This window comes from Archocentrus centrarchus, chromosome 22, assembly GCF_007364275.1.
Source record: "Archocentrus centrarchus isolate MPI-CPG fArcCen1 chromosome 22, fArcCen1, whole genome shotgun sequence".
Taxonomy (NCBI): Eukaryota; Metazoa; Chordata; class Actinopteri; order Cichliformes; family Cichlidae; genus Archocentrus; species Archocentrus centrarchus.
The window spans coordinates 14,657,260-14,682,320 of record NC_044367.1 but is presented as its reverse complement, the minus strand read 5'-3'; the positions used below and the strand labels follow the sequence as shown (position 1 = coordinate 14,682,320).

Below are 25,061 nucleotides of genomic sequence, written 5' to 3'. Positions count from 1 at the left end.
CTGTGTGACAAAACATGGTTCTGGAGAGCAAAGGATGCGCAATAAGGGCTGCAAATAATCCCAAACGGCAGTACCTGCCACTCATACACCTAAAGAGGTTCTTTTCTCTTCATGTGGCGCCACAAGAACTGTAAAAGAGGCTTGTCTTCTGGCAAGAGTAGCACCTGGTGAAACATACCACGTATGTCTCCACTGATGGTTACGTTGTGCTCCCTAAACCAAAGGAGCACACCCAGGAGAGAGAGACTCAATGCTGGACCAGGCAGTAAGCATTCATTGAGATTAAGACTGGAAGGAACAGTTAAATATTATACGGTCTTTACCATTATGGTTGACCATGTGACGGGGGATGTACCAACTTTCTCCAGTCGATGTGGTGTCTGACAGAAGCTTGGTTACCGCACCTACCACACTAGCTTATCAGTTTCTGCATTGTACATGGCTGCCTTGTCAGGATCCCTGGCCAGGTGTCTTTCCATGTTCCTAAGGCCAGGCATCACAGCTTCTTTAGTGGCCTGGAAGCAAGGAAAGTCCTTCCTCCGCAGTAATGGTGTGGCATAGCGAAAGATCCCATTCACCTCAACCCTGGTCGTCTTGGCCTCCACGAGGTTGAGGGCTTCTTTATCCTCTCAGGATCTAGTGGCCAGCTTCTCACTAGGCTAAGGTAAAACATCAAGCTGCCACAACCTTTCCACGTTCTTCTTAAGTTCTAGCTCTGCAGGACTGAGGGAGAGGAAAAGACATTGTTGCGGCGACAGCTGTCTTTGCACAAGCAGAGTTGGGCCCTGCAGCACCCATCCCAGCTGAGTCTTAATGGCAGCTGGACCTCCTGGTGGTCCGAGATGAACTGATGCAGTAGGAGTTATGAGGTGGGTGTGGTCAGCCCCAATGAGCAACAAAGGATGGACCCGTTCAAAGGACTACAGGGGAAGACCTTTGAGGTGCTTATACTTGGCTAAAACAGCGGCCAGGTAGGAATGGTCGGTCAGCCCAAGACCGTTAGCCGTAAAGGCTGCTGTAATCTGGAAGGTTGTATGCGGCCGGGCTGCAGGAGATATCTGGAAGGATACAGAGGAGCCACTGATGGTTTAGATGTCTTGGTGGATCGTTCTTGGGGCTAAGCTCTCGTTGGTACCTTGAACGCCAAGGGTCAGGGCAGCACTGGAGAGAAAGATGGTACATTCTGACCCCTGATCCAGCACTGTGTAAGTGTCAAGACTCTTCCCTGTCCGGGAGGAATGACTGAGGGCTTATTCTTGATGCATATCTCAATCTCTACCTTTCTATCTGGTTGTTACGTGATGACGTAGAATTCCATTTCCAGGTCCAAACTGTCACGTGATCAATATGCCGCAATGCTGTGTCCCTGGTTGTTTTAACCGATCCGACTCAAAAAAAACACACTCAGCTGTGATTTTACTGACGAGAAAGAGAAGCGGAAATGGCTGCAATGTTTAAGGTATGTTACAATCATCTTTAATAGTGAACAGTCATTGGTTATGCCATTGCTGTTTATTTAGGAACATTTGGGCCCACGTTGGACCTAAAGACCGACATCCCCAGCTAACTAAACATCAGGCAACAGTTCGCATATTTGCACTACCCTACGTATTTCTCCTAATTCACTACAGTTCTACAGGTATTAAGGAATTCACATTCAAATGTAATGCAACACTACCATCTAGTGGTTACATCGGCTAATAACATGTGGTCGCTACATGCCCCTCCACAAATGGATCGGCAAGTCAGCGGCTAGCTTACAACTACTATGACCATAACATGCATGCCACAAGAAATGTAAACATTCTAACATGTATATGAGCTAAAGGGTCTACACTAGGAGAAATCAGTATCGGAATACACAGGAAACAATGTTATTACTCATCACGTACTTAACTGTAAGTTTATCACACTACGCCACCTACAACTCAGAATACTCATCAGAAAGGCACACTATAAAGAGAAAGGCAGTTAAATGATCACTCACTGTGTAGTCTCCATGAGTGGCTGACCGTTCCCCAGTGAGAACACCAAGTTCCCGATGACACCAAACATTATGTACTTGTGTATTTTAATCAATTATGTTTATTTTCCAGTCTAAGACAAAGTTTATCAGGCAAATAAATGCACATATGGTAAGCGCAAACATATACCATGAGTGTATTTGAAACTTCATAAAAACTCATTTCCTTCACTGAAGTATGCTAACTCATAATTCAAAGATTGCATGAAAATACTACAGTGTAGTGCATGATAAACAGGTCACTTTGCTGTACACTTAAGTACAGAATGTTTTTACTTTTACCACCTCTGTCTGAATGCAGCATTATCTCAAATGTTATAACTAAAGCAAGTCTGCTCTTTTTGGAAAAACTCCACAACTCTGCTTTAGCTCAGTTTCTGACACGGAAAAATGTCTTTATTTTTCTGAGGTATTTTTCTCTAACTACAAAATGTTAAAGGAAAACTGTAAAAGGAAAAGGAAAACAAGAAATATTGCATCAAAAAAGAAGCTCAATAAAGAATCAAATAGGAAATATTCTTTTAGGAAAATAAGCTTACACTTCTGAATCTTCTTGCTCACAGCTTTCATCTTTCGTCCGAGGTTTACAAGCCAAAGGTCACAGAATCGGCCAATATCAGAGCCTGCATCTGCGGCCACATTTCAAACTTTTTGAACAACAAAATTATTTTTATTTTGAATTATTCAAGCCAGCTAAAACTAGTTTATCTCTGCTGAAACAAGTATAAGCAATTAATCCAGGTATGACATAAAGCCCCAGGATATGAGGGTGAAATGTGCTCTGTCTTGTGTTAACTATGAAAGCTCAGCTTGTCTTTAACAATATTCTCAGCCAATCTGTTGTGTCTGGAGACCTACGAATAAAATAAAGCAAGTTATTCACAACATTAAAGCCTCTGCCACATTTTCTATGCAGAGTAAAATTTATTGCTAAACACGAGGGGAAGGGAACTGACTCTACTTCATGAAACACATGATTAATCTGCAATCTTTCAAAATCATCCAAATGCATAATTTGGAAACATGATAAAGTTATTTCACAAATCAAAATTTGACTTTGACCTTGGACTTGTTTTTGAGCAAAAGTTCCTCAGGAGCATGACTCATCATTCTTTCACCTTCACCCAACCGGTGGAGGCAGACTGGCCTCATTTCCTGAGCTGCTGAAGGTTTCTTCCTGTTAACAGAGGCCTTGTTGTTGTGATTACAGGGAATGGCCACAAGATGGCTTGCAGCACCATCGTGACTAACATCAGCTGAATGAGTTGATTTGCATCTCCAACTTTGATATTTTGAAAAATAATGAGGTGAGTCAGGTGATGAAGACCTGTGAGATCTGAGCTGCTTCAGTAAGTCTCCAATCCTTCATATAGCTGGTAGCCAAACCTTTGAACGTGGTATGTATCGCACCACATTATGGACACCCCAAGACTGCAGAGTAATGCAGTGACTGTGACACCTGAAAAGATTTCTTTGTTTAAATGATAGTAATGATGTGTGACACCAGCTTTGCTGCAGGAGCTGCCAGAAGGTAACAAGTTCCACCCAACCTCCTGCTGTATGTGCTGGCAGAAAGAAGCTTAGTCACTCAATTCTCCTTTTTGCAGAGCTACGAGCATCAGTGCTGGTGTCGCCGTGTAGCTAAGAGCGAGAGGGGACAAGCACAGAGACACTAAAACAAAAATGTATCACACCATTCGTTAGATACAACAAGCCGAAATTTTCCACTTTTAGAATTTTGCACATGCTTTTTATCTTACATGCCAAAGGCTACAGAAGCAGCCTGTATGTAGGGGATGATCTGATTGCCTGGGTTTCTCTCTAACCCTGCAGGGTATTTACTTTTTAGAATGAAGGGCAGGAGCCACACTGCTTCTGAGGAGGAGCTGGGGTGAAAGTGGGTTGAGGAGTTGTATGCAGATCCACAGCAGCTGTAGGCAGGAAAAAAAACTGCGCTGCCAAAACATGAGATTTACCATTTGGATGTATAGAAAAATATGAGATCAGTAGATTAGCTGAGCTAGACGTTAAGACTCGTAAAAGTGCTATATGCTTGATTATGTCTGTAAAGCATACAGTACCTTACATAGCAATTAATTAATTGATTAATTTGTTCTTTTGTTTTTTCTTTGGATCCATTAATGTGTTACTGTTGCCAGTCAAATCATCATTCACTTAAATCTCTTTGGGTTTTTTTATTTATTGTTTTTTTTGTGTGTGTGTGTGTGTCTGTGTACATTTGATGAATCATAACCTTTCACAAAACACAAAATACTAAAAGTGCAAATGGAAACATAAAGTAAGAAATGTTACATTCAGGAAAAAAGTTCAAAGACGGAGGAAACCAGAGGGGAGACATTTCTTTATAAAATGAATTTTCCACTTCTGAAACATTTTGTTATGTCTCACCTGAGGTTTACAGTCAGTATCTGAGGCTGCATCCACATTTCTGGTCACTGGACTATATCAGTTATAATTTATATGCCCACAGCTTCTAACTTTGCTAAAGATTCTGTGCCAATATTAGTACAAGGGGACTGGCAACTTAGATACCAGCCGTAAAGGATTTTAATCTCAGCTCCATTTCATAATTCAGAGATCTAGGACAAACACTAATGTGCTTTCTTCTTCCTCTGGTGTGGGGTATCTCAAAAACTTAGGAGCCTTTCCATTTTCTTTCACTTTGACCTCTTCATTTTATGTCTCCCTACCTGCGTTTGATGAATGACTCCTAGATAACCTTTCACAAACCATAAAATGCAAAAGTAAATCTGAAAGATTAAGCAAGAAATGTTACTTGAAAAACACAAAACATGATGTGGAAGATGGCTGTCCATCTCTGAGTGTGGCTTTTTCTGGCTCTTTCTGTGACTCTTGTAATGATTTGGTGCCAAATAAATAAAACTGAACTGAATTTAATCAACCTGTACATGTGCATTCCACTGTAGCTGCAGGTCCCAACTCTTTCACAATTTATTATTATTAACATGAAATACCCCTAATGCTGGTATCTGTTTGCTGATTTGGGTTTTTTTTTTATGTATAAATCAATCAAATCAAATCAAATATACTTTATTGTCCCCACGGGGAAATTTGTCTTGGACATCATCCAAAAACAAGCTGCTACCACAATAATACAGTATAACAATAAAAGTCATTTTAAAAGTGCATAATCCCCCCCCCCCCCCCCCCCCAAAAAAAAATAAAAAAAATTCAATAAAAACAGCCAGAAACACTAAAACAATGAATACAACAAAATAAATACATGCTATCAATTTATGTGTCAAGAATTAGTAACAATTTATTTGTGTTTAGAATCCATAGTCTGAGGTGATTCACTGATTTTAATTAATTTAAATATTAGATACACATAAATGTTGACCTAATGGTAGAAACCACATTGGCAAGCTATCCAACCAAACACAGTAAATGTAAATCCTGTCATGACTGACCTTTGACTTGAGCTAAATTTTGTTGCAAATGGATAAAAGTGCATTACTCGGCCTTTTCACATGTTACTGCATCATTTCATGGCAAATTTTCTCATAATTCCTGAGACATTCCATGGAAGCTCTACAGGGCTCGATCACCAGTCCGATTTATTTATTCAAAAGTCTGCAGAAAACTAAAAATGCATCCCACAGATGTTCAGTATCTCTGTCTGAATAACAGTGGATTGATCAACAGACCACAGTTTCTAAAGCTAAAAAAAAAAACTGCATGGTTATAAAGCCACACATGAACAACACAGTGAAACACATACAGGTACATTTTTTACATATTAGTGTGATTTTCTTTTACATATATTTTCAATCTTTATAAAGTTATTCCATTAAACACCAACTCAGGAAAAAATAAGGATGAGTTTCTTTCTGCCTCTTCAGACCAGAGGGTAGCTTGCTTTAGTAGCAATCCCACACTGGTTGGATTTGTTCCTGCTCATCCTAATGTATCCGTTCTCTCCCCATCCAAGACCAAAGCTAGAGAAAGGTACAAATTAACAACATGTAGTAGCAAAAACAGATCATGAATTAAAATATGAGCATCACATGTGGGTATTTACCTGTTCTTGACCAGCCAGTAGTCCTGTCCATTCTCAGTACCATAACCCACAGCAAGCACACCATGGGTCAAGAATGTACTGCTGCATGCAGGCTCATCATATATTCCTGAAAATACATGTCAATTAGACGCACAGGTTTAAAAAAAAATACAAAAAAAAATGTTAAAAAAAAAAAAACAGTGGTTGAAATTCTGCACCTGATTGGTAGTATATGAAAGATGGACTGAAAGCATCAATGGCCACAGATACTGGTCCAATAGTGGCCACAGCCTCCTTCAGTGCATCTTCATCACCGTGATTCACATCAACATAGCCGGTGCATTTGGCACCAATATTACCAGGGTTGTAGCGGCACTGTCCATCCTAATCGAGAGAAGATATGCCATTATTCTCAAAACCATTATTCACTAATGTACTGACACATTGTGAAAGTGGCAATTGCAGATATATTAGAGATCAAGTCATTTACCAAGTATTATAGTTTTTAAAATGTATTTTGAAGGAAGTCATTAAATTAGTTAAACTGGACTGTAACAGGTTTGGAGTCATTAGATATATATTTTGTCCACAAGATGGCAGTATAGTTCACCACTTCGGCCGCTATGAATACTTGAATGATTTGATTTTCATTTTTAAGTCTGTTATTTATCAAGATCATAATAGTCAGGTGATAAACACCTTATAGTGTACATTCAAAGATTAGGATTTACATTAACAAGAGATCAGAATCAAGTGCAACAGATTATTGACTACACGCTGCATTTATTACTTCAGCCTCATAGGGGTAGGAGTCCTCAGTGTCAATCCCTCCATTGGCTTGGATGTATTGGAAGGCCTGGTCCATCCAGCCTCCATTGCAGCCCTCATTGCCAAAGCTACCAGAGCAGTCGACCAGCTGCTGCTCACTCAGAGACACCAGCTTTCCTGTCTTCCTGAAGTTCTGACCCTCCAGTGCACCAGTCTGCAATAAGGATCAGTCCAACTTAAACTGGACAACAGTAAAGTTTGCCACATTATAAATTGGAGAACACTGAGTTACAGGTACTCACTGCACTGAAGGCCCAGCAGGAACCACATTGCGCCTGATACTTGACATCAGTGACGTATCCCTCTTTCCTCCAGTCAACAGTGTCGGGCAGATCAATGCCTTCAGGTAGCCGAAGGAAGGCAGAACCACGGCGAGGCAGAGAAGCATTGAAGGAGCCGAGACAGCCCTGGGAAATCAGCTGTTTGTACTCTTCATGTTCCTGGATAAGAGAAATAAAAAATTATGTTTTTTTTACCCAAAGATTTTTCTGTATCCTTTTATGCTAAATGCAACTAAAACTATTGATGACTATTCAAATGGTGAAGAGTAAAATCTGAATAACACATTCATTTTCTGCACATACCATGTCAGAAAAGTGCGTCATACCGAGGCGATATGATTTCAAACCCTGGTCTGCCAACATGTTGTGCATTAGCACAAGTTTGCGGTTGTTGAGCCAGATTTGTTTCCGGTGAGTCTCCTCTGATGGAGAGTGGTAGGATTTTGCTGCCAATCGAAAAGGGAAATGATCAGAAACCAAATAAAAGAAAATCAACCATTAATGAATTTTTAAAATTCAGCGATGAGATTTTCCTTTACTTGAGTCTCATACACTTTTACACAAGTAAACATATAAGCATGAAGTCACATTTTCTTTCCAAGTTTGAGGCTTGCTGACATCTTAAAACATGATCAAAATCATCTGAAAAAATGCTAAAATAACAGAGGAGAGAAAGAGTCTACTGTCTCACCAAACTTGAGTTTCCAGGCGTGAAACTCCAGATCTTCCAGAGAGATGCTGGCACAGCTGGCTACAGCCAGAACAGCAGCAGCAGCTAGCAGCAACTTCATCTTGACTGAACACAAGCAGACAAGGCAGAGATCCTTTGTGACTTGCAGGAAAACATACAGCTTGTTTCTGATGTTTGTCTGCTCAGTTTAAAAATGCTTTCTGTCGTGATGTTGGATGCCAATTTCAAACTTCCATCTGCTCAATAATTGGTTTCTTTGAGTTTCTACCTCATCTCTCCCTCCAGTTCTTTCTCAAATTAATGATTCTCTGCTTTTCTTCCCATCAGTGCATCACCACAACATTAATTTTTGCACTTGTCTGTGTCTTGTTATCTGTGCTGTAGCTCCTTACCTGTCTCGGTGTCTGTGTCTGTTGCAAAAACGGGGATATATCCAGCTGTGGGTGAAATAGGTCTGTGTCAGAGAGAAGTTCTGATATAAATGACTGCAGGTATGACTGGGATACTCCAGTCAGGTGGTTATCAGGAACTTAAAAAGAAAGAATGTCAACTATTGAAACAAAGGTGGAGCTAAACATTAAAAGTCTGTGTATGTTCTCAGTCATTCAGAACATTGTAGCAAATGGACTTTTGTTCTGTGTTTGGTACTTTTGTTGATTCTTTGGTTTGATTCATGAACAAAAAAGAATTCCAGTTGCCTTCATTTCAAGCAATTAAGATTACACACAAGAGGAAGATCACATGATACCACTCATTTAAGGAAGTACTTACCATAAGCTGGTTATCAACTCTCTAAGTTAACCAAGGGTTTCCCCTGCATGTTCACATGAAAGGGTTGGTCTGAGCATCTAACAATCTAAAAGTAGCTTTTCAATGATCATATGACTTTTCTTCCAAAGAAAATGATCCCTATGCCAACTATTCCAGAGACATTATCAAATGATGATTAAAAATCTACAAAGAACTTTAAAATGTAACAGTAAAATGCGAGGAAAACAGCTGAATGCTGCAGAATATTTTTAATCTGCTGATTTAGCACAGAAAGCTGTAAAATATACATTTTAAATCCAGTTAATAATTTTATCGCTGGGTGCGCTCTCAGTGCTGCTGTTTATTTCTAAGGTGACGGCTAACTAAACTGGGTCAGTGTAAACATTAAAACTCTACCACAGCCTGATAAAGGAGACGTGGAGATCGGAGGTCATAGTTATATTAATGTGACTGATTGAACAGGTTTTCTTGGTGTGTGTTGTGTATTTCCGGGTATGTAAAATAGACTCAGCACCAGATTAGAATCAAGTATAGTAACATTTATACAGTTCCTAAATCAACACACGCACAGCGACACTGCGACACGCAGTTGCGCTTCGTTCAGCGGTTGTACGGCAAAACAAGCTGCACGTAGAAAACCTGTTCTCTCAGCAGAGAATCTAGACTGCGCTTAAAACGTGTTGTTAATAAAAGAAACTGACACGCTGAACATAACCTGCTCCCGACAGTTTTAGTTTTTATTCTCTCAGCTGCAGATTCGGTGCTTTTTAAAGGTTTGAGAGTAAAGATTAAATGTACAAACAGGCTTACTCTGCGTACAAATCTGATATGAAGGCAGCCAGTACACTGTAGGTGTCCTGTTTTAGGATCATATGTGAAAGCTTACAGAACAATAAAACTGCTGTGAAATTGTTTGCTGCCAACAGAAAAAAGAAAAAAATCAAAGAATAAAATTGCGACTAAGAATCTATATTTATTTCTGATTCTCATCAGGGAAACACAAAGACTTGAAAAACACAAACACAATACACAAATAACACTGCTTAAAAAACTTTAGACTCACCCTACAGTGGTCCGAGGGATCTTCCTGGAATGGTGACGCTATTTTTTGATGAACTGATTGGTTCAGTAGGCGGTGATTTCATACCTGCCGATCTCTAATCTGGAACCAAACCTGCTCCGGAACAGGTTTGGTTCACAGTATAAGTTAACATAGCGATTTACCCAAGTAAAAAGTGAGCCACCTTCGTGAATGCAAGTTGATTTATTTGAACAAGTATTGGAGGGTCAAATCAACTCCAGCTAAGTGTCATCTGAGTGTAGAAGTAAGGAAGTACAAATATTTCGTTACTGTACTTAAGTAGATTTTTCAGGTATCTGTACTTTACTTGGGTATTTATTTTTCTGACTACTTTTTAATTTTACTCCCTACATTTTTATACAAATATCGGTAATTCCTACTCGTTACATTTTCAAAACAGACTCGTTACTTTAGGTTTAACGTGTCTGAGAAAAGTTTGCAGTTCCGGTCACTGCGCCGTCAAGCATCAAACGATCTGAGGCTAAATGGAGGAACAGTAACACATAAGAGACAATTGTAGTGAAGTATCCTTAATCACCGGGGCTTATCGAATGCAAACAGATTAAAGAGGCAAAACCATATGATTTATGTATCATTTATAGCGCAGGGGGCCGCAGATGTCCGGAAGTCGTTCTTGCGGTACTGAAGAAGAGTGAAAATAAAGGGATGTGTTGCAGGTAATTTTAAAGGGAACGTTTCTAAATGCTCGATAAATATCAGCAAAAACACAAAAGGTGTCTGCAGCTTGTCACACAGTGTCTGCTAGCTAAAAGAAAAGTTGCTGTGGGAGAGAAAAGAAAGAGAGTTCACTCAGAGATGTAAGAAAGAGGACAGGAGAGGAAGAAGGTTCGATTTAAAGGTAAAAACTGCAAAACACACTGAGGTATGCTAACTTTGTGTAATTCAAAGACTGCATGAAAATACTGCAGTGTAGTGCGTGATAAACAGGTCAGCTTGCTGTACACTTAAGTACAGAATGTCTGTACTTTTACCACCTCTGTTTGAATGCAGCGTCAACTCAAATGTTATAACTCCAGCAAGTCTGCTGTTTTTGGAAAACCTCCACAGCTCTGCTTTAACTCAGTTTCTGACACGGAAAAAGTCTTTATTTTTCTGAGGTAATAGATAACCCTTCTCAAACCACAGAATGTTAAAGGAAAACTGTAAAAGGAAAAAGAAAACAAGAAATATTACATCAATAAGGAAGCTCAAGGAGAAATCAGAAAGGAAATATTGCTTTAGAAAAATAAGCTTACACTTCTGATTCTTCTTATTCACAGCTTTCATCTTTCGTCTGAGGTTTACAAGCCAAAGGTCACAGAATCAGCTAATAGCTGAGCCTGCGTCTGAGGCCACATTTCAAACTTTTTGAACAACAAAAATATTTTTATTTTGAATTATTCAAGCCAGTTCAAAGCAGTTTTTGTCAGCTGAAACAAGTATAAGCAATTAATCCAGGTATGACATAAAGCCCCAGGATATGAGGGTGAAATGTGCTCTGTCTTGTGTTATCTATGAAAGCTCAGCTTGTCTTTAATCAATATTCTCAGCCAACCTGTTGTGTCTGGAGACCTACAAAGTTGCAAGTTGTTTATAACATTAAAGCCTCTGCCACATTTTCTATGCAGAGTAAAATTTATTGCTAAACACGAGGGGAAGGGAACTGACTCTACTTCATGAAACACATGATTAATCTGCAATCTTTCAAAATCATCCAAATGCATAATTTGGAAGCATGATAAAGTTATTTCACAAATCAAAATTTGACTTTGACCTTAGACTTGTTTTTGAGCAACAGTTCCTCAGGAGCATGACTCATCATTCTTTCACCTTCACCCAACCGGTGGAGGCAGACTGGCCTCATTTCCTGAGCTGCTGAAGGTTTCTTCCTGTTAACAGAGGCCTTGTTGTTGTGATTACAGGGAATGGCCACAAGATGGCTTGCAGCACCATCGTGACTAACATCAGCTGAATGAGTTGATTTGCATCTCCAACTTTGATATTTAGAAAAATAATGAGGTGAGTCAGGTGATGAAGACCTGTGAGATCTGAGCTGCTTCAGTAAGTCTCCAATCCTTCATATAGCTGGTAGCCAAACCTTTGAACGTGGTATGTATCGCAACACATTATGGACACCCCAAGACTGCAGAGTAATGCAGTGACTGTGACACCTGAAAAGATTTCTTTGTTTAAATGATAGTAATGATGTGTGACACCAGCTTTGCTGCAGGAGCTGCCAGAAGGTAACAAGTTCCACCCAACCTCCTTAAAGGCCCCACTCTGGATTTTCAGTAGGCGTTTCAGTCTGAGTCCATAAGTTACCACGTTACCGTGTGTCACCATAGGGAGGCTCAGAGGAAGAGGCTGCTGTATGTGCTGGCAGAAAGAAGCTTAGTCACTCAGTTCTCCTTTTTGCAGAGCTACGAGCATCAGTGCTGGTGTCGCCGTGTAGCTGAAAGCGAGAGGTGACAAGCACAGAGACACTAAAACAAAGACTCGTCACACCAGTCATCATTAGACACAACAAGCCGAAATTTTCCACTTTTAGAATTTTGCATGTTTTCATGTTTTTTATCTTACATGCCAAAGGCTACAGAAGCAGCCTGTATGTAGGGGATGATCTGATTGCCTGGGTTTCTCTCTAACCCTGCAGAGTATTTACTTTATAGAATGAAGGGCAGGAGCCACACTGCTTCTGAGGAGGAGCTGGGGTGAAAGTGGGTTGAGGAGTTGCATGCAGATCCACAGCAGCTGTAGGCAGGAAAAAAAAACTGGGCTGCCAAAACATGAGATTTACCATTTGGATGTATAGAAAAATATGAGATCAGCAGATTAGCTGAGCTAGACGTTAAGGCTCGTAAAAGTACTGTATGCTTGATTATGTCTGTCAAGCATACAGTACCTTACATAGCAATTAATTAATTGATTAATTTGTTCTTTTGTTTTTTCTTTGGATCCATTAATGTGTTACTGTTGCCAGTCAAATCATCATTCAATTAAATCTCTTTGGGTTTTTTTTATTTATTGTTTTTTTTTGTGTGTGTGTGTCTGTGTACATTTGATGAATCATAACCTTTCACAAAACACAAAATACTAAAGAAAGTGCAAATGGAAACATAAAGTAAGAAATGTTACATTCAGGAAAAAAGTTCAAAGACGGAGGAAACCAGAGGGGAGACATTTCTTTATAAAATGAATTTTCCACTTCTGAAACATTTTGTTATGTCTCACCTGAGGTTTACAGTCAGTATCTGAGGCTGTATCCACATTTCTGGTCACTGGACTATATCAGTTATAATTTATATGCCCACAGCTTCTAACTTTGCTAAAGATTCTGTGCCAATATTAGTACAAGGGGACTGGCAACTTAGATACCAGCCGTAAAGGATTTTAATCTCAGCTCCATTTCATAATTCAGAGATCTAGGACAAACACTAATGTGCTTTCTTCTTCCTCTGGTGTGGGGTATCTCAAAAACCTAGGAGCCTTTCCATTTTCTTTCACTTTGACCTCTTCATTTTATGTCTCCCTACCTGCGTTTGATGAATGACTCCTAGATAACCTTTCACAAACCATAAAATGCAAAAGTAAATCTGAAAGATTAAGCAAGAAATGTTACTTGAAAAACACAAAACATGATGTGGAAGATGGCTGTCCATCTCTGAGTGTGGCTTTTTCTGGCTCTTTCTGTGACTCTTGTAATGATTTGGTGTCAAATAAATAAAACTGAATTTAATCAACCTGTACATGTGCATTCCACTGTAGCTGCAGGTCCCAACTCTTTCACAATTTATTATTATTAACATGAAAAACACCCGTGCTGGTATCTGTTTGCTGATATGTTTTTTGGTTTTTTATGTAGACATAAATACATGCTATCAATCTATGTGTCAAGAATTAGTAACAATTTATTTGTGTTTAGAATCCATAGTCTGAGGTGATTCACTGATTTTAATTAAATTAAAATATTAGATACACATAAATGTTGACCTGACGGTAGAAACAGCATTGGCAAGCTATCCAACCAAACATAATAAATGCAAATCCTGTCATGACTGACCTTTGACTTGAGCTAACTTTTAATGTGAATGGATGAAAGTGCAGTACTCGGCCTTTTCACATGTTACTGCATCATTTCATGGCAAATTTTCTCATAATTCCTGAGACATTCCATGGAAGCTCTACAGGGCTCGATCACCAGTCAGATTTATTCTCTGGAGAACACAAAAGTCTGCAGAAAACTAAAAATGCATCCCACAGATGTTCAGGATCTCTGTCTGAATAACAGTGGATTGATCAACAGACCACAGTTTGTAAAGCTAAAAAAAAAAACTGCATTGTTATAAAGCCACACATGAACAACACAGTGAAACACATACAGGTACATTTTTTACATATTAGTGTGATTTTCTTTTACATATATTTTCAATCTTTATAAAGTTATTCCATTAAACACCAACCCAGGAAAAAATAAGTATGAGTTTCTTTCTGCCTCTTCAGACCAGAGGGTAGCTTGCTCTAGTAGCAATCCCACATTGGTTGGATTTGTTCCTGCTCATCCTAATGTATCCGTTCTCTCCCCATCCAAGACCAAAGCTAGAGAAAGGTACAAATTAACAACATGTAGTAGCAAAAAAATGATCATGAATTAAAATATGAGTATCACATGTGGGTATTTACCTGTTCTTGACCAGCCAGTAGTCCTGTCCATTCTCAGTACCATAACCCACAACCAGCATAGCATGTGTCAAGGATGTGCTGCTGCATGCAGGCTCATCATATATTCCTGAAAATACATGTCAATTAGATGCACAGGTTTCAAAAAAGGAAATAAAAGAAAAAAAATTTGTAAAAACTTCAACACAGTGCTTGAAATTCTGCACCTGAATTGTAGAGTTGGAAAGATGGACGTGAAGCATCAATGGCCACAGATACTGGTCCAATGGTGGCTACAGCCTCCTTCAGGGCATCTTCATCACCTTTATTCACATCAACATAGCCGGTGCATTTGGCACCAATATTACCAGGGTTGTAACGGCACTGTCCATCCTAATTGAGAGAAGATATGCCATTATTCATTAAATAATAAAGTATTGTAGTTTTAAAGATACATTTTGAAAGAAGTCAGTAAATTAGTTAAACTGGACTGTAACAGGTTTGAAGTCATTAAATATATATTTTGTCCACGAGATGGCAGTATAGTTCACCACTTACATCTCCGCCGCCATGAATAATTGAATGATTTGATTTTCATTTCTAACTCTTTATTTATCAAGATCATAATAGTCAGGTGATAAACACCTTATAGTGTACATTCAACGATTAGGATTTACATCAATAAGAGATCAAGTGCAACAGATTATTGACTACACGCTGCATTTATTACTTCAGCCTCATAGGGGTAGGAGTCCTCAGTGTCAATCCCTCCATTGGCTTGGATGTATTGGAAGGCCCGGTCCTTCCAGCCTCCATTGCAGCCCTCATTGCCAAAGCTACCAGAGCAGTCGACCAGCTGCTGCTCACTCAGAGACACCAGCTTTCCTGTCTTCCTGAAGTTCTGACCCTCCAGTGCACCAGTCTGCAGTAAGGATGAGTCCAACTTAAACCAGACAACAGTAAAGTTTGCCACATTATAAATTAGAGAACACTGAGTTACAGGTACTCACTGCACTGAAGGCCCAGCAGGAACCACATTGCGCCTGATACTTGACATCAGTGACGTATCCCTCTTTCCTCCAGTCAACAGTGTCGGGCAGATCAATGCCTTCAGGTAGCCGAAGGAAGGCAGAACCACGGTGAGGCAGAGAAGCATTGAAGGAGCCGAGACAGCCCTGGGAAATCAGCTGTTTGTACTCTTCATGTTCCTGGACAAGAGAGATAAAAAATTATGTTTTTTTTTTACCCAAAGATTTTTCTGTATCCTTTTATGCTAAATGCAACTAAATCTATTTGATGACAATTCAAATGGTGAAGAGTAAAATCTGAATAACACATTAATTTTCTGCACATACCATGTCAGAAAAGTGCGTCATACCGAGGCGGTATGATTTCAAACCCTGGTCTGCCAACATGTTGTGCATTAGCACGTGTTTGCGGTTGTTGAGCCAGATCTGTTTCCGGTGAGTCTCCTCTGATGGAGAGTGGTAGGATTTTGCTGCCAATTGAAAAGGGAAATTATCAGAAACCAAATAAAAGAAAATCAACCATTAATGAATTTTTAAAATTCAGCGATGAGATTTTCCTTTACTTGAGTCTCATACACTTTTACACAAGTAAACATATAAGCATGAAGTCACATTTTCTTTCCAAGTTTGAGGCTTGCTGACATCTTAAAACATGATCAAAATCATCTGAAAAAATGCTAAAATAACAGAGGAGAGAAAGAGTCTACTGTCTCACCAAACTTGAGTTTCCAGGCGTGAAACTCCAGATCTTCCAGAGAGATGCTGGCACAGCTGGCTACAGCCAGAACAGCAGCAGCAGCTAGCAGCAACTTCATCTTGACTGAACACAAGCAGACAAGGCAGAGATCCTTTGTGACTTGCAGGAAAACATACAGCTTGTTTCTGATGTTTGTCTGCTCAGTTCAAAAATGCTTTCTGTCGTGATGTTGGATGCCAATTTCAAACTTCCATCTGCTCAATAATTGGTTTCTTTGAGTTTCTACCTCATCTCTCCCTCCAGTTCTTTCTCAAATTAATGATTCTCTGCTTTTCTTCCCATCAGTGCATCACCACAACATTAATTTTTGCACTTGTGTGTGTCTTGTTATCTGTGCTGTAGCTCCTTACCTGTCTCAGTGTCTGTGTCTGTTGCAAAAACGGGGATATATCCAGCTGTGGGTGAAATAGGTCTGTGTCAGAGCGAAGTTATATAAATGACTGCATGTATGACTGGGATATTCCAGTCAGGTGGTTATCAGGAACTGAAACAGAAAGAATGTCAGCTATTGAAACAAAGGCGGAGCTAAACATTAAAAGTCTGTGTATGTTCTCAGTCATTCAGAACATTGTAGCAAATGGAGTTATGTTCTGTGTTTGGTACTTTTGTTGATTCTTTGGTTTGATTCATGAACCAAAAAGAATTCCAGTTGCCTTCATTTCAAGCAATTAAGATTACACACGAAGAGGAAGATCACATGATACCACTCATTTTTAAGGAAGTACTTACCCGCTCAGAGTAGGTACTTCCTATCAACTCTCTAACTAGGGTTTTCCCTCGGGCGTTCACGTGAAATAGTTGGTTTGAGCATTAGTGTTGTAGTACTCGAGATCGGTCTTGGTCTCGAGACCGGTCTCGAGACCGCTTTTTCATGGTCTCGGTCTTGTCACGGACTCGGACCTTTCGGATTCGGGATTTTATTTCAAGACCAGTCAAGACCACAGCTCTGGAAATATCACTAAATTGCCAGATTACTTTCCAATTTATTTGTTAACATCTTTGCTTTTATTGGATGCAAAACGTACTGATTCAAATCCAACAAAGATTGCGCTCCTCTGCCTCTCAAAGGACCGCACCTCGCAGACTCCGCCGCTAGGTCGCTGCTATTATCGCTGTTTACGCCTGTATCATTTCACTGCAGTTTGCAATCTACCACAGAGCACAATTTCATTCATAATGTGTACGTTTGCTCTCACTATGGTCATGCGTGTGTTGCATAAATCGAAATAACAACCGGCATGAGCACGAAGAGAAGTAATCTACTTATTTAAAGTAGTTCAAAGACAGAAGACACCATAGAGGAGACATTCTTAAACGAAATGAATTTTCCACTTTTAGAATTTTGCCCATGTTTTTTATCTTACAAGCCAAAGGCTACAGAAGCAGCCTGTATGCAGGGGATGATCTGATTCCCGGGGTTTTCTCTCTAACCCTGCAGGGTATTTACTTTATAGAATGAAGGGCAGGAGCCACACTGCTTCTGAGGAGGAGCTGGGGTGAAAGTGGGTTGAGGAGTAGCATGCAGATCCACAGCAGCTGTAGGCAGGAAAAAAACTGGGCTGCCAAAATATGAGATTTACCATTTGGATGTATAGAAAAATATGAGATCAGTAGATTAGCTGAGCTAGACGTTAAGGCTCGTAAAAGTGCTGTATGCTTGATTATGTCTGTCAACCACACAGTACCTTACATACCAATTAATTAATTGATTAACTTGTTTTTTCTTTGGCTCCATTACTGTGTTACTGTTGCCAGACAAATCATCCTTCACTTTTTTGGTCTTTTTTTTTTTTGTTTGTTTTGCTTTGTGTGTGTGTGTGTGTGTGTGTGTGTGTGTGTGTGTGTGTGTGTGTGTGTGTGTGTGTGTGTGTGTGTGTGTGCATTTGATGAATCATAACCTTTCTCAAAACACAAAATCCTAAAGAAAGTGTAAATGGAACGAAGTAAGAAATGTTACATTCAGGAAAAAAGTTCAAAGACAGAGGAAACCAGAGGGGAGACATTTGGTTCTAAAATGAAATTTCCTCTTCTGAAAACGTCTTGTTATGTCACACCTGAGGTTTACAGTCAGTATCTGAGGCTGTATACACATTTCTGATTTAATTTTTATTATTTATACCAGTTGGAAGTAGTTTATGTAAGCTGAAAGAAGATAAGTAATGAGTCCAGTTTTGACATAAAGTCCCAGGATATGAGGATGAAATGTGTGCTGTCTTAAAACTCAGCTTGTGTTTGAGCACCATTCTCAGGCAACTTCATTTGTTTAAAAAAAAAAAAAAAAACTATGAATAATGTTAACATTAAAACCATCTTTCACATATTTTGAGCAGAGCACAATTGATTGTTAAACATATTAGGTACGATATTTTTGAAATGTGTAATGTGTAATCTTTAGAAAACATGCAAATACATCATTTGGGGTGATGATCAAGTCAGGTGGTTTATTTCCTGTCACAGTTTGACTTCTTTTGTGAGGATATATTTCTTTCTGTCAGGTGCATGACCTCATCCTGTACGTTTGCATGCCACAAGCCACACTGATGGGTGGAAGGAGGTTATGTTTTCACTCCTGTTAATTTCTGTTGAAATATTTTAGAAATATTCCTTTGGGACCCAAGAACTTATGATTTCAGTTTCAAGGTCATTTTATAAAAATGTAAAAATCCTTATCTCAAAAATATTTACTGAAAAAGAGTTATTGTTGATAATTCATTGTCCTTTTCTATTTTCAATTAAAATACAATAATGCAAAGTGAACAACATGTACAGTCACTTTGTTTGAGGAACAAACAGTTACAGAATTGGCCAGCTCAGCATAGTGGAAAACGGTCCTGTTACCAGCCTGCTCAGATATATAAAATTCAGAAGTTGTATTGCCCAACTCAGAATACTCAGTCTCTACCCAAAATTCAGTTGAGAACCAGAAAACTCAGTCTCTAGATTGGCTGGCTCAGGAAGCGCACACAGGAATGAGTCAGTTTTACTCATGGAGTAAATGCAGTTTCAGAAAATCCAGTGTCAGCAGACTTGTGCTGGGAAGCTGGTTTGAGCTGGGGCTGCGCTTGCACAATGACGAAGTGTCTTAAATCTGTGGCAGGCAGGATTAGGAGCAGGTGCAGGAAGTGAACTTAAACTCAGGGAGGACACCACAGAGGACAAGGGAAGACAATAATTACACAGCAGGTAATGAAGGTAGAAAACACAGGTGGGAGCACAGCAGAAACAAATCAGGAATAACGAGACAGAGGAAGTAAAACTCAAAACAAAGCTCACAAAACAAGAGACCATCAAAATAAAACATGAGCTACGACTCAAACATACAGATTTGACACCAAAACAAAAAGGTAAATAAACACAGAGACAAGACTCGGGCAAAATAGAAATGAAACCAAGAACCATCAAAAGAAGAATTAAAAACTCGGAGCATAGATAGCAAAACTCAACAGCACTAGAAAATAATACCAAATTCAAAGGACTAAATATTGTAGATTTTGAATATAAATAACTTCTCTTTTGCTCACAAACCCAGAAACCTAAATACCTTGAGACCACAGACTCAGGAACCACAGATGTTAGATGTTTTCTGGCAAAGTCTTGCTTTCGTGTTCCTTCAGCTTCATGTAGGTCCCTCTTGATTGTAGACTTTGACAATGATACACCCACCTCCTCAAGAGTGTTCTTGACTTGGTTAGATGTTGTGAAGTTGTTTTTTTTTTTTACCATGGAAATAATTCTGTCATCATGTAGTTGTTTCTGTGATCTTTGAGGCATGTTGGTGTTGCTGAGCTCGCCAGTGCAGTCATTCTTCTTAGGAATGAATCAGATTGTTCATTTAGTCTAATGAAGTTTTTGCTATCACTCTGATGGGTTATTATTATTTTAGGATAATGTTGGTCCCCCTCACTTGTACTGACATCTCTTAGGGTCCCATAATTAAAATTACAGTGAAAGGCTATAAAATGCAACACTTTGAATCAACTTCATATATTATATCTGTTTCCTTAGTCATGAAATAACAAGGGAACAGGCCCCATGTGGCCACAAAGCTGTCAGTGAATTGTCAAATTACTTTTGAGCATCTAAAAATTAGGAACTATGTATAAAAATGGTTATAGTTACTGTAACATGTTTGTTAAACCCCTTGAATTAAAGCTCACAGTCTGCACTTCAATCACATCTTGATTGTTTGATTTAAAATCCCCTGTGATGGTGTGTCCTGTATCATTGTGGTAGTGTATACTGTATCATTCAATGGCATATTTTCTAAATATTGAGATATTTTAGGAAAAGCCAGGAGGTTAATCAGTCAGTTGGCTTTATTGTCTGGGGAACACAAAATCTGGAGAAGTGGATAGAAATGGATCCCACAGCTGAACATCTCAGTTCAGGATAACAGTGGATTAATAACTGCATGGTTATTAAGCCACACATCGCCAATAAATTGAAAAAAAAAACAAGTAAATGTTTACATCTCAGTGTGAAATATTTTATTTCTTTACATTTATTTACAATTCTTATAAAAGTCCCACTAAACATAAACCAGTGCAAAGCGGGACTCTTTACCCTGACAAAAAAAAAAAAAAAAATTAAGGTAAATTATATGCCACCAGTCTCCACCTCACCGAGAAAAGTCCTAGACCTGCAAATGTAATAAATAAATCAGTTAATAAGCTATAGGATGCACATGTATTTTTAGATTAGATTAGATTTAGATTAATTTTAGACTAATGGAATTTGAAATACATTTTTGTCAAGCCAAAAAGAAAAATTAGTTTGAGTTTCTTCTTACCTCTTCAGACCAGAGGGTAACTCGCTGCAGTAGCAATCCCACACTGGTTGGATTTGTTCCTGGTCATCTTAATGTATCCCTTGTCTCCCCAGTCAAGACCCCAGCTACAGAACGATACAAATCAACAACATTCAGGAGCTTTTTGTGAAGTCGTAAATAAGATATCTTTAAGCAGTTGTGTTTCAGCACTCAGTGAGTGTTACCAGGAGTGATCTGCATGAATTATATGATTATATGAATTATATTAATAAATATGAGCATCACATGTGGGTATTTACCTGTTCTTGACCAGCCAGTAGTCCTGCCCGTTCTCAGTACCATAACCCACAGCCAGCACGCCATGGTCCAAGAATGTGCTGCTGCACCCCGGCTCGTCATACACTCCTGAAAATACATGTCAATTAGATGCACAGGTTTCAAAAAAGAAAAGAAAAGAAAATTCAAAAAGAAAAAATAATATAAAAAACTTCAACACAGTGCTTGAAATTCTGCACCTGAATCGTAGAATTGGAAAGATGGACTTGAAGCATCAATGGCCACAGATACTGGTCCAATGGTGGCTACAGCCTCCTTCAGGGCATCTTCATCACCTTTATTCACATCAACATAGCCGGTGCATTTGGCTCCAATATTATCAGGGTTATAACGGCACTGTCCATCCTAATCGAGAGAAGATATGCCATTATTCATTAAATCATAAAGTACTGTAGTTTTAAAGATACATTTTGAAAGAAGTCGATAAATTAGTTAAACTGGACTTTAACAGGTTTTGAGTTATATATATTTCATATATTTTTTGCCCATGAGATGGCAGTATAGTACACCACTTGCATGCAAGGTCATCATGAGTAACTGAATGATTTGATTTTCATCTCCAGCACTGTTATTTATCAAAATAATAATACCCAGGTGGTGAACACTTTATAGTGTGCATTCAAAGATTTGATCAGAATCAGGTGCAACAGATTATTGACTACACGCTGCATTTATTACTTCAGCCTCATAGGGGTAGGAGTCCTCAGTGTCAATCCCTCCATTGGCTTCGATGTACTGGAAGGCAGAGTCCATCCAGCCTCCACCGCAGCCCTCATTGCCAAAGTCTCCAGAGCAGTCGACCAGCTGCTGCTCACTCAGAGACACCAGCTTTCCTGTCTTCCTGAAGTTCTGACCCTCCAGTGAGCCAGTCTGCAATAAGGATCAGTCCAATTAAACCAGACAACAGAAAAGTTTCGACATTACAAAAATAGAGAACACTGAGTTATAGGTACTCACTGCACTGAAAGCCCAGCAGGAGCCACACATCTTCTGATCCTTGACATCAGTGACGTATCCCTTATCCCTCCAGTCAATAGTGTCGGGCAGGTCAGTACCTGCAGGCAGCCGGAAGAAGGTAGAGCCACGGCGAGGCAGAGACGCATTAAAGGAGCCGAGGCAGCCCTGGGAAATCAGCTGTTTGTACTCTTCATGTTCCTGATGAAGAGGAATGAAATTAATGGGGTTTTTATCCAAATTCTGATTTTCTGTATCCTTACATGCTAATTGCAATGACACATCTTTTTCTGCACATACCAGGTCAGAGAAATAGGTCATCCCAAGGCGGTAGGACTTCAAACCCTGGTCTGCCAAGATGTTGTGCACCAGCACAAGTTTGCGGTTGTTGAGCCAGATCTGCTTCCGTTGAGTCTCCTCTGATGGAGAGTGGTAGGATTTTTCTGCCAGTTGGAAAAGGAAATTATCAGAAACAGATGACTCATTAAAGAATAAAACTCTAATTTCCCTTCTTCCAGTCCTATAAACCTTTGCACAAGTAAACATGTGAGGGTGATTTCCCATTTCTTTTCCAATTTTGGAGCTTGCTGACAGGCTCTTAAGGACCATACAGGAAGATCAGCATCTGGCAAGAAGCTAAAATAAAGGAGAGGAGAGAGAAAGAGTCTACTGTCTTACCAAACTTCAGTTTCCAGGCGTGAAACTCCAGATCTTCCAGAGAGATGCTGGCACAGCTGGCTACAGCCAGAACAGCAGCGGCAACTAGCAGCAACTTCATCTTGACTGAACACAAGCAGAAAAAAACAGAGATCCTTTGATACTTGCAGGAAACCACACAGGTTGTTTCTGTTGTTTCTTGTCAGCTTTAAAAATTCTTTCTCTCATAATGTTGGATGCCACTTTCACACTACTGCAGTATCCGCTCTATATCCTGTTTCTTTGAGTTTGTTTGATTGCTCTCTCCAAGTATTTCTTAAATGAATGATTCTCCTTTTTCTTTCCATCATTCTAGTGCTGAAAAGTGTATTTCCGCTCGTCTGTGTGTTTTGCTATCTGTGCTGTCGTGACTTACCTGCCTCGATGTCAGTGTATGTGGTGAGGACTGAGATGTAACCACCTGTGGGTGATGCAGAGCTGTTTGAGATGCTCTTATATAGCCAACTACAGTTATGACTATAGTATTCCAGTCAGGTGGCTGTCAGTAGGTCATAAAGAGAAAAAGAAATAAGTCAATCATTTAAATAGACAAAGGTGGAGTTGTACATTTAGAGGAGGATCGCATGATGCCACTGATTTGAGGAAACATTTTATTCAGCCTCAGCAAAAACAGTGAACTTTACTGTCATGCATCATCTGTTTAAACCTCAAAAGGTTTAAACAGATGTGTTTTGTTTTCTTGTTTTTTTGTTTTTTGAGGGTGTGATCGGTTTCTCAGCAGATTGTTGGTTTGGTCACGGTGACTCAGATTAAGGAGAAACTCAGTAGGTCTGTTTGTGGTATTGTACTGCTTTCACATTAAAAAACAAAAACAAAAAACGCTGTTACAATTTTGTGTTTTCCCCGGTACTCTTAATTCCTATCACAAAGAGATGGAAAAAAAAAAACAATGTGTGTTAATGTGTCATCCACCTGTTAGCTGAAACCTTAAAAGGAAACAGATCATATCATTCCGGAAAATACATAAAGCATTCATAGAGGTGCTTTTATTTCTTGAAATGGTAGGTAGCACTCCAGCTAACGCCCACTCAGTGAAAGTTGTGATTTACATGAATGATCAGGCTTTATTTGAAGTGTTTCCCCATCTTTCCCTCTTTAAGAAACTGAACTAATATTTATTGTCTTGATATTGACCCAAACAATCTCTTCCAGCCTTATTAAAATCTCACAAATACAAAGTTTCCGCCTCCTTTTGTCTCGTTTTTTTTTAGATTTTTGATGGTTTTGAGATACGGTGAACGCACGCGTGCAGACACACACACTTCCGATAAACGCTTCACTGAGTTTGATATTGTTTGATTTATGATTCATGAGGCTTTCCACTGACATTTATTCAACACTTCCTTTCTGTTTCCACACACACTTCCTGTTTTTCAGCTTCACTGTAAGGTCTGCTTTTCTGGTCAAATCTCACCTATCTACATCTGTGCAAATACAAAAGTGTGCATTTAGTCTTTAGCGTCTTCCATCTAAGATTTTTTCTTTTATTTCCTGGTAAGTCATCTCGTAAAACTGGTGTCTGACTGACTGTCTGCCTGTCACAAGGCTTTCAGTGTTATGACAGTACTTCATGCCGTAAAGTAGGGGGGGAAACTGAGAACTAAGCAAAAAAATTTACAGTTGTTGAGGAACTTTTTTTAGCTTATGTCATGTATTTGTCTGTTTACGCTTGGTCACAGCAGAAAGCACAGAGCAATATTTGTATACAAGCTTAACTCCTGTCAGGAAAGAGCAAATCGTTTGAACTCTAATGCCTCTGGAACATAAAGTAAACCTAATAGAAATGTATAACTATTGCTGTGTTGCAGCTTTTCAGCAATATTTTAATGCTGTATACATTTTCAGCACCGGCTAATATAAAGTATGACACAAGAAGACAGCTAATCGTAGAAATATCCAGATTTTTTTTTTTTTTTTAACTTAAGTGAAAGTGATACCGCTGTGCAAAATATATTTCACAGCTGGAATCCAACATTCTCTTAGTAGTAGTTAAAAATACAGTTCATCAAGAATCATCAACAAAGCAAATCTTACTGTTTCTCCATTGATTTATATACACCTATAGGAAAAACCTACATCTTCCCAATTAGAAATCACTCACCCACAAATCCCACAAAATAAAAATGAT

The 25,061-nt window shown here is 39.1% G+C and overlaps 1 protein-coding gene across 1 annotated transcript in view; it reads right to left on the bottom strand.

Annotated features, from left to right (window-relative positions):
- The window catches only part of LOC115772713 (uncharacterized), a 34,786-nt gene extending 11,376 nt beyond the window's left edge, over positions 1-23,410 (bottom strand). The window contains exons 1-25 of the mRNA XM_030719106.1: positions 23,289-23,410; positions 22,895-22,999; positions 22,517-22,659; positions 22,220-22,417; positions 21,941-22,132; positions 21,442-21,607; positions 21,226-21,331; positions 20,954-21,051; positions 16,509-16,553; positions 16,117-16,221; positions 15,729-15,871; positions 15,384-15,581; positions 15,104-15,295; positions 14,601-14,766; positions 14,398-14,503; positions 14,220-14,313; positions 9,447-9,493; positions 8,258-8,319; positions 7,866-7,970; positions 7,478-7,620; positions 7,136-7,333; positions 6,856-7,047; positions 6,284-6,449; positions 6,087-6,192; positions 5,910-6,003 (exon numbers count right to left, since the gene is read on the bottom strand). Coding sequence (XP_030574966.1) covers positions 5,910-6,003; positions 6,087-6,192; positions 6,284-6,449; positions 6,856-7,047; positions 7,136-7,333; positions 7,478-7,620; positions 7,866-7,970; positions 8,258-8,319; positions 9,447-9,493; positions 14,220-14,313; positions 14,398-14,503; positions 14,601-14,766; positions 15,104-15,295; positions 15,384-15,581; positions 15,729-15,871; positions 16,117-16,221; positions 16,509-16,553; positions 20,954-21,051; positions 21,226-21,331; positions 21,442-21,607; positions 21,941-22,132; positions 22,220-22,417; positions 22,517-22,659; positions 22,895-22,994 — 3,165 coding nt within the window. The 5' untranslated portion in view covers positions 22,995-22,999; positions 23,289-23,410. The remainder of the gene's footprint in view (positions 1-5,909; positions 6,004-6,086; positions 6,193-6,283; positions 6,450-6,855; positions 7,048-7,135; positions 7,334-7,477; positions 7,621-7,865; positions 7,971-8,257; positions 8,320-9,446; positions 9,494-14,219; positions 14,314-14,397; positions 14,504-14,600; positions 14,767-15,103; positions 15,296-15,383; positions 15,582-15,728; positions 15,872-16,116; positions 16,222-16,508; positions 16,554-20,953; positions 21,052-21,225; positions 21,332-21,441; positions 21,608-21,940; positions 22,133-22,219; positions 22,418-22,516; positions 22,660-22,894; positions 23,000-23,288) is intronic.
- Between the last annotated feature and the right edge of the window lie 1,651 nt (positions 23,411-25,061).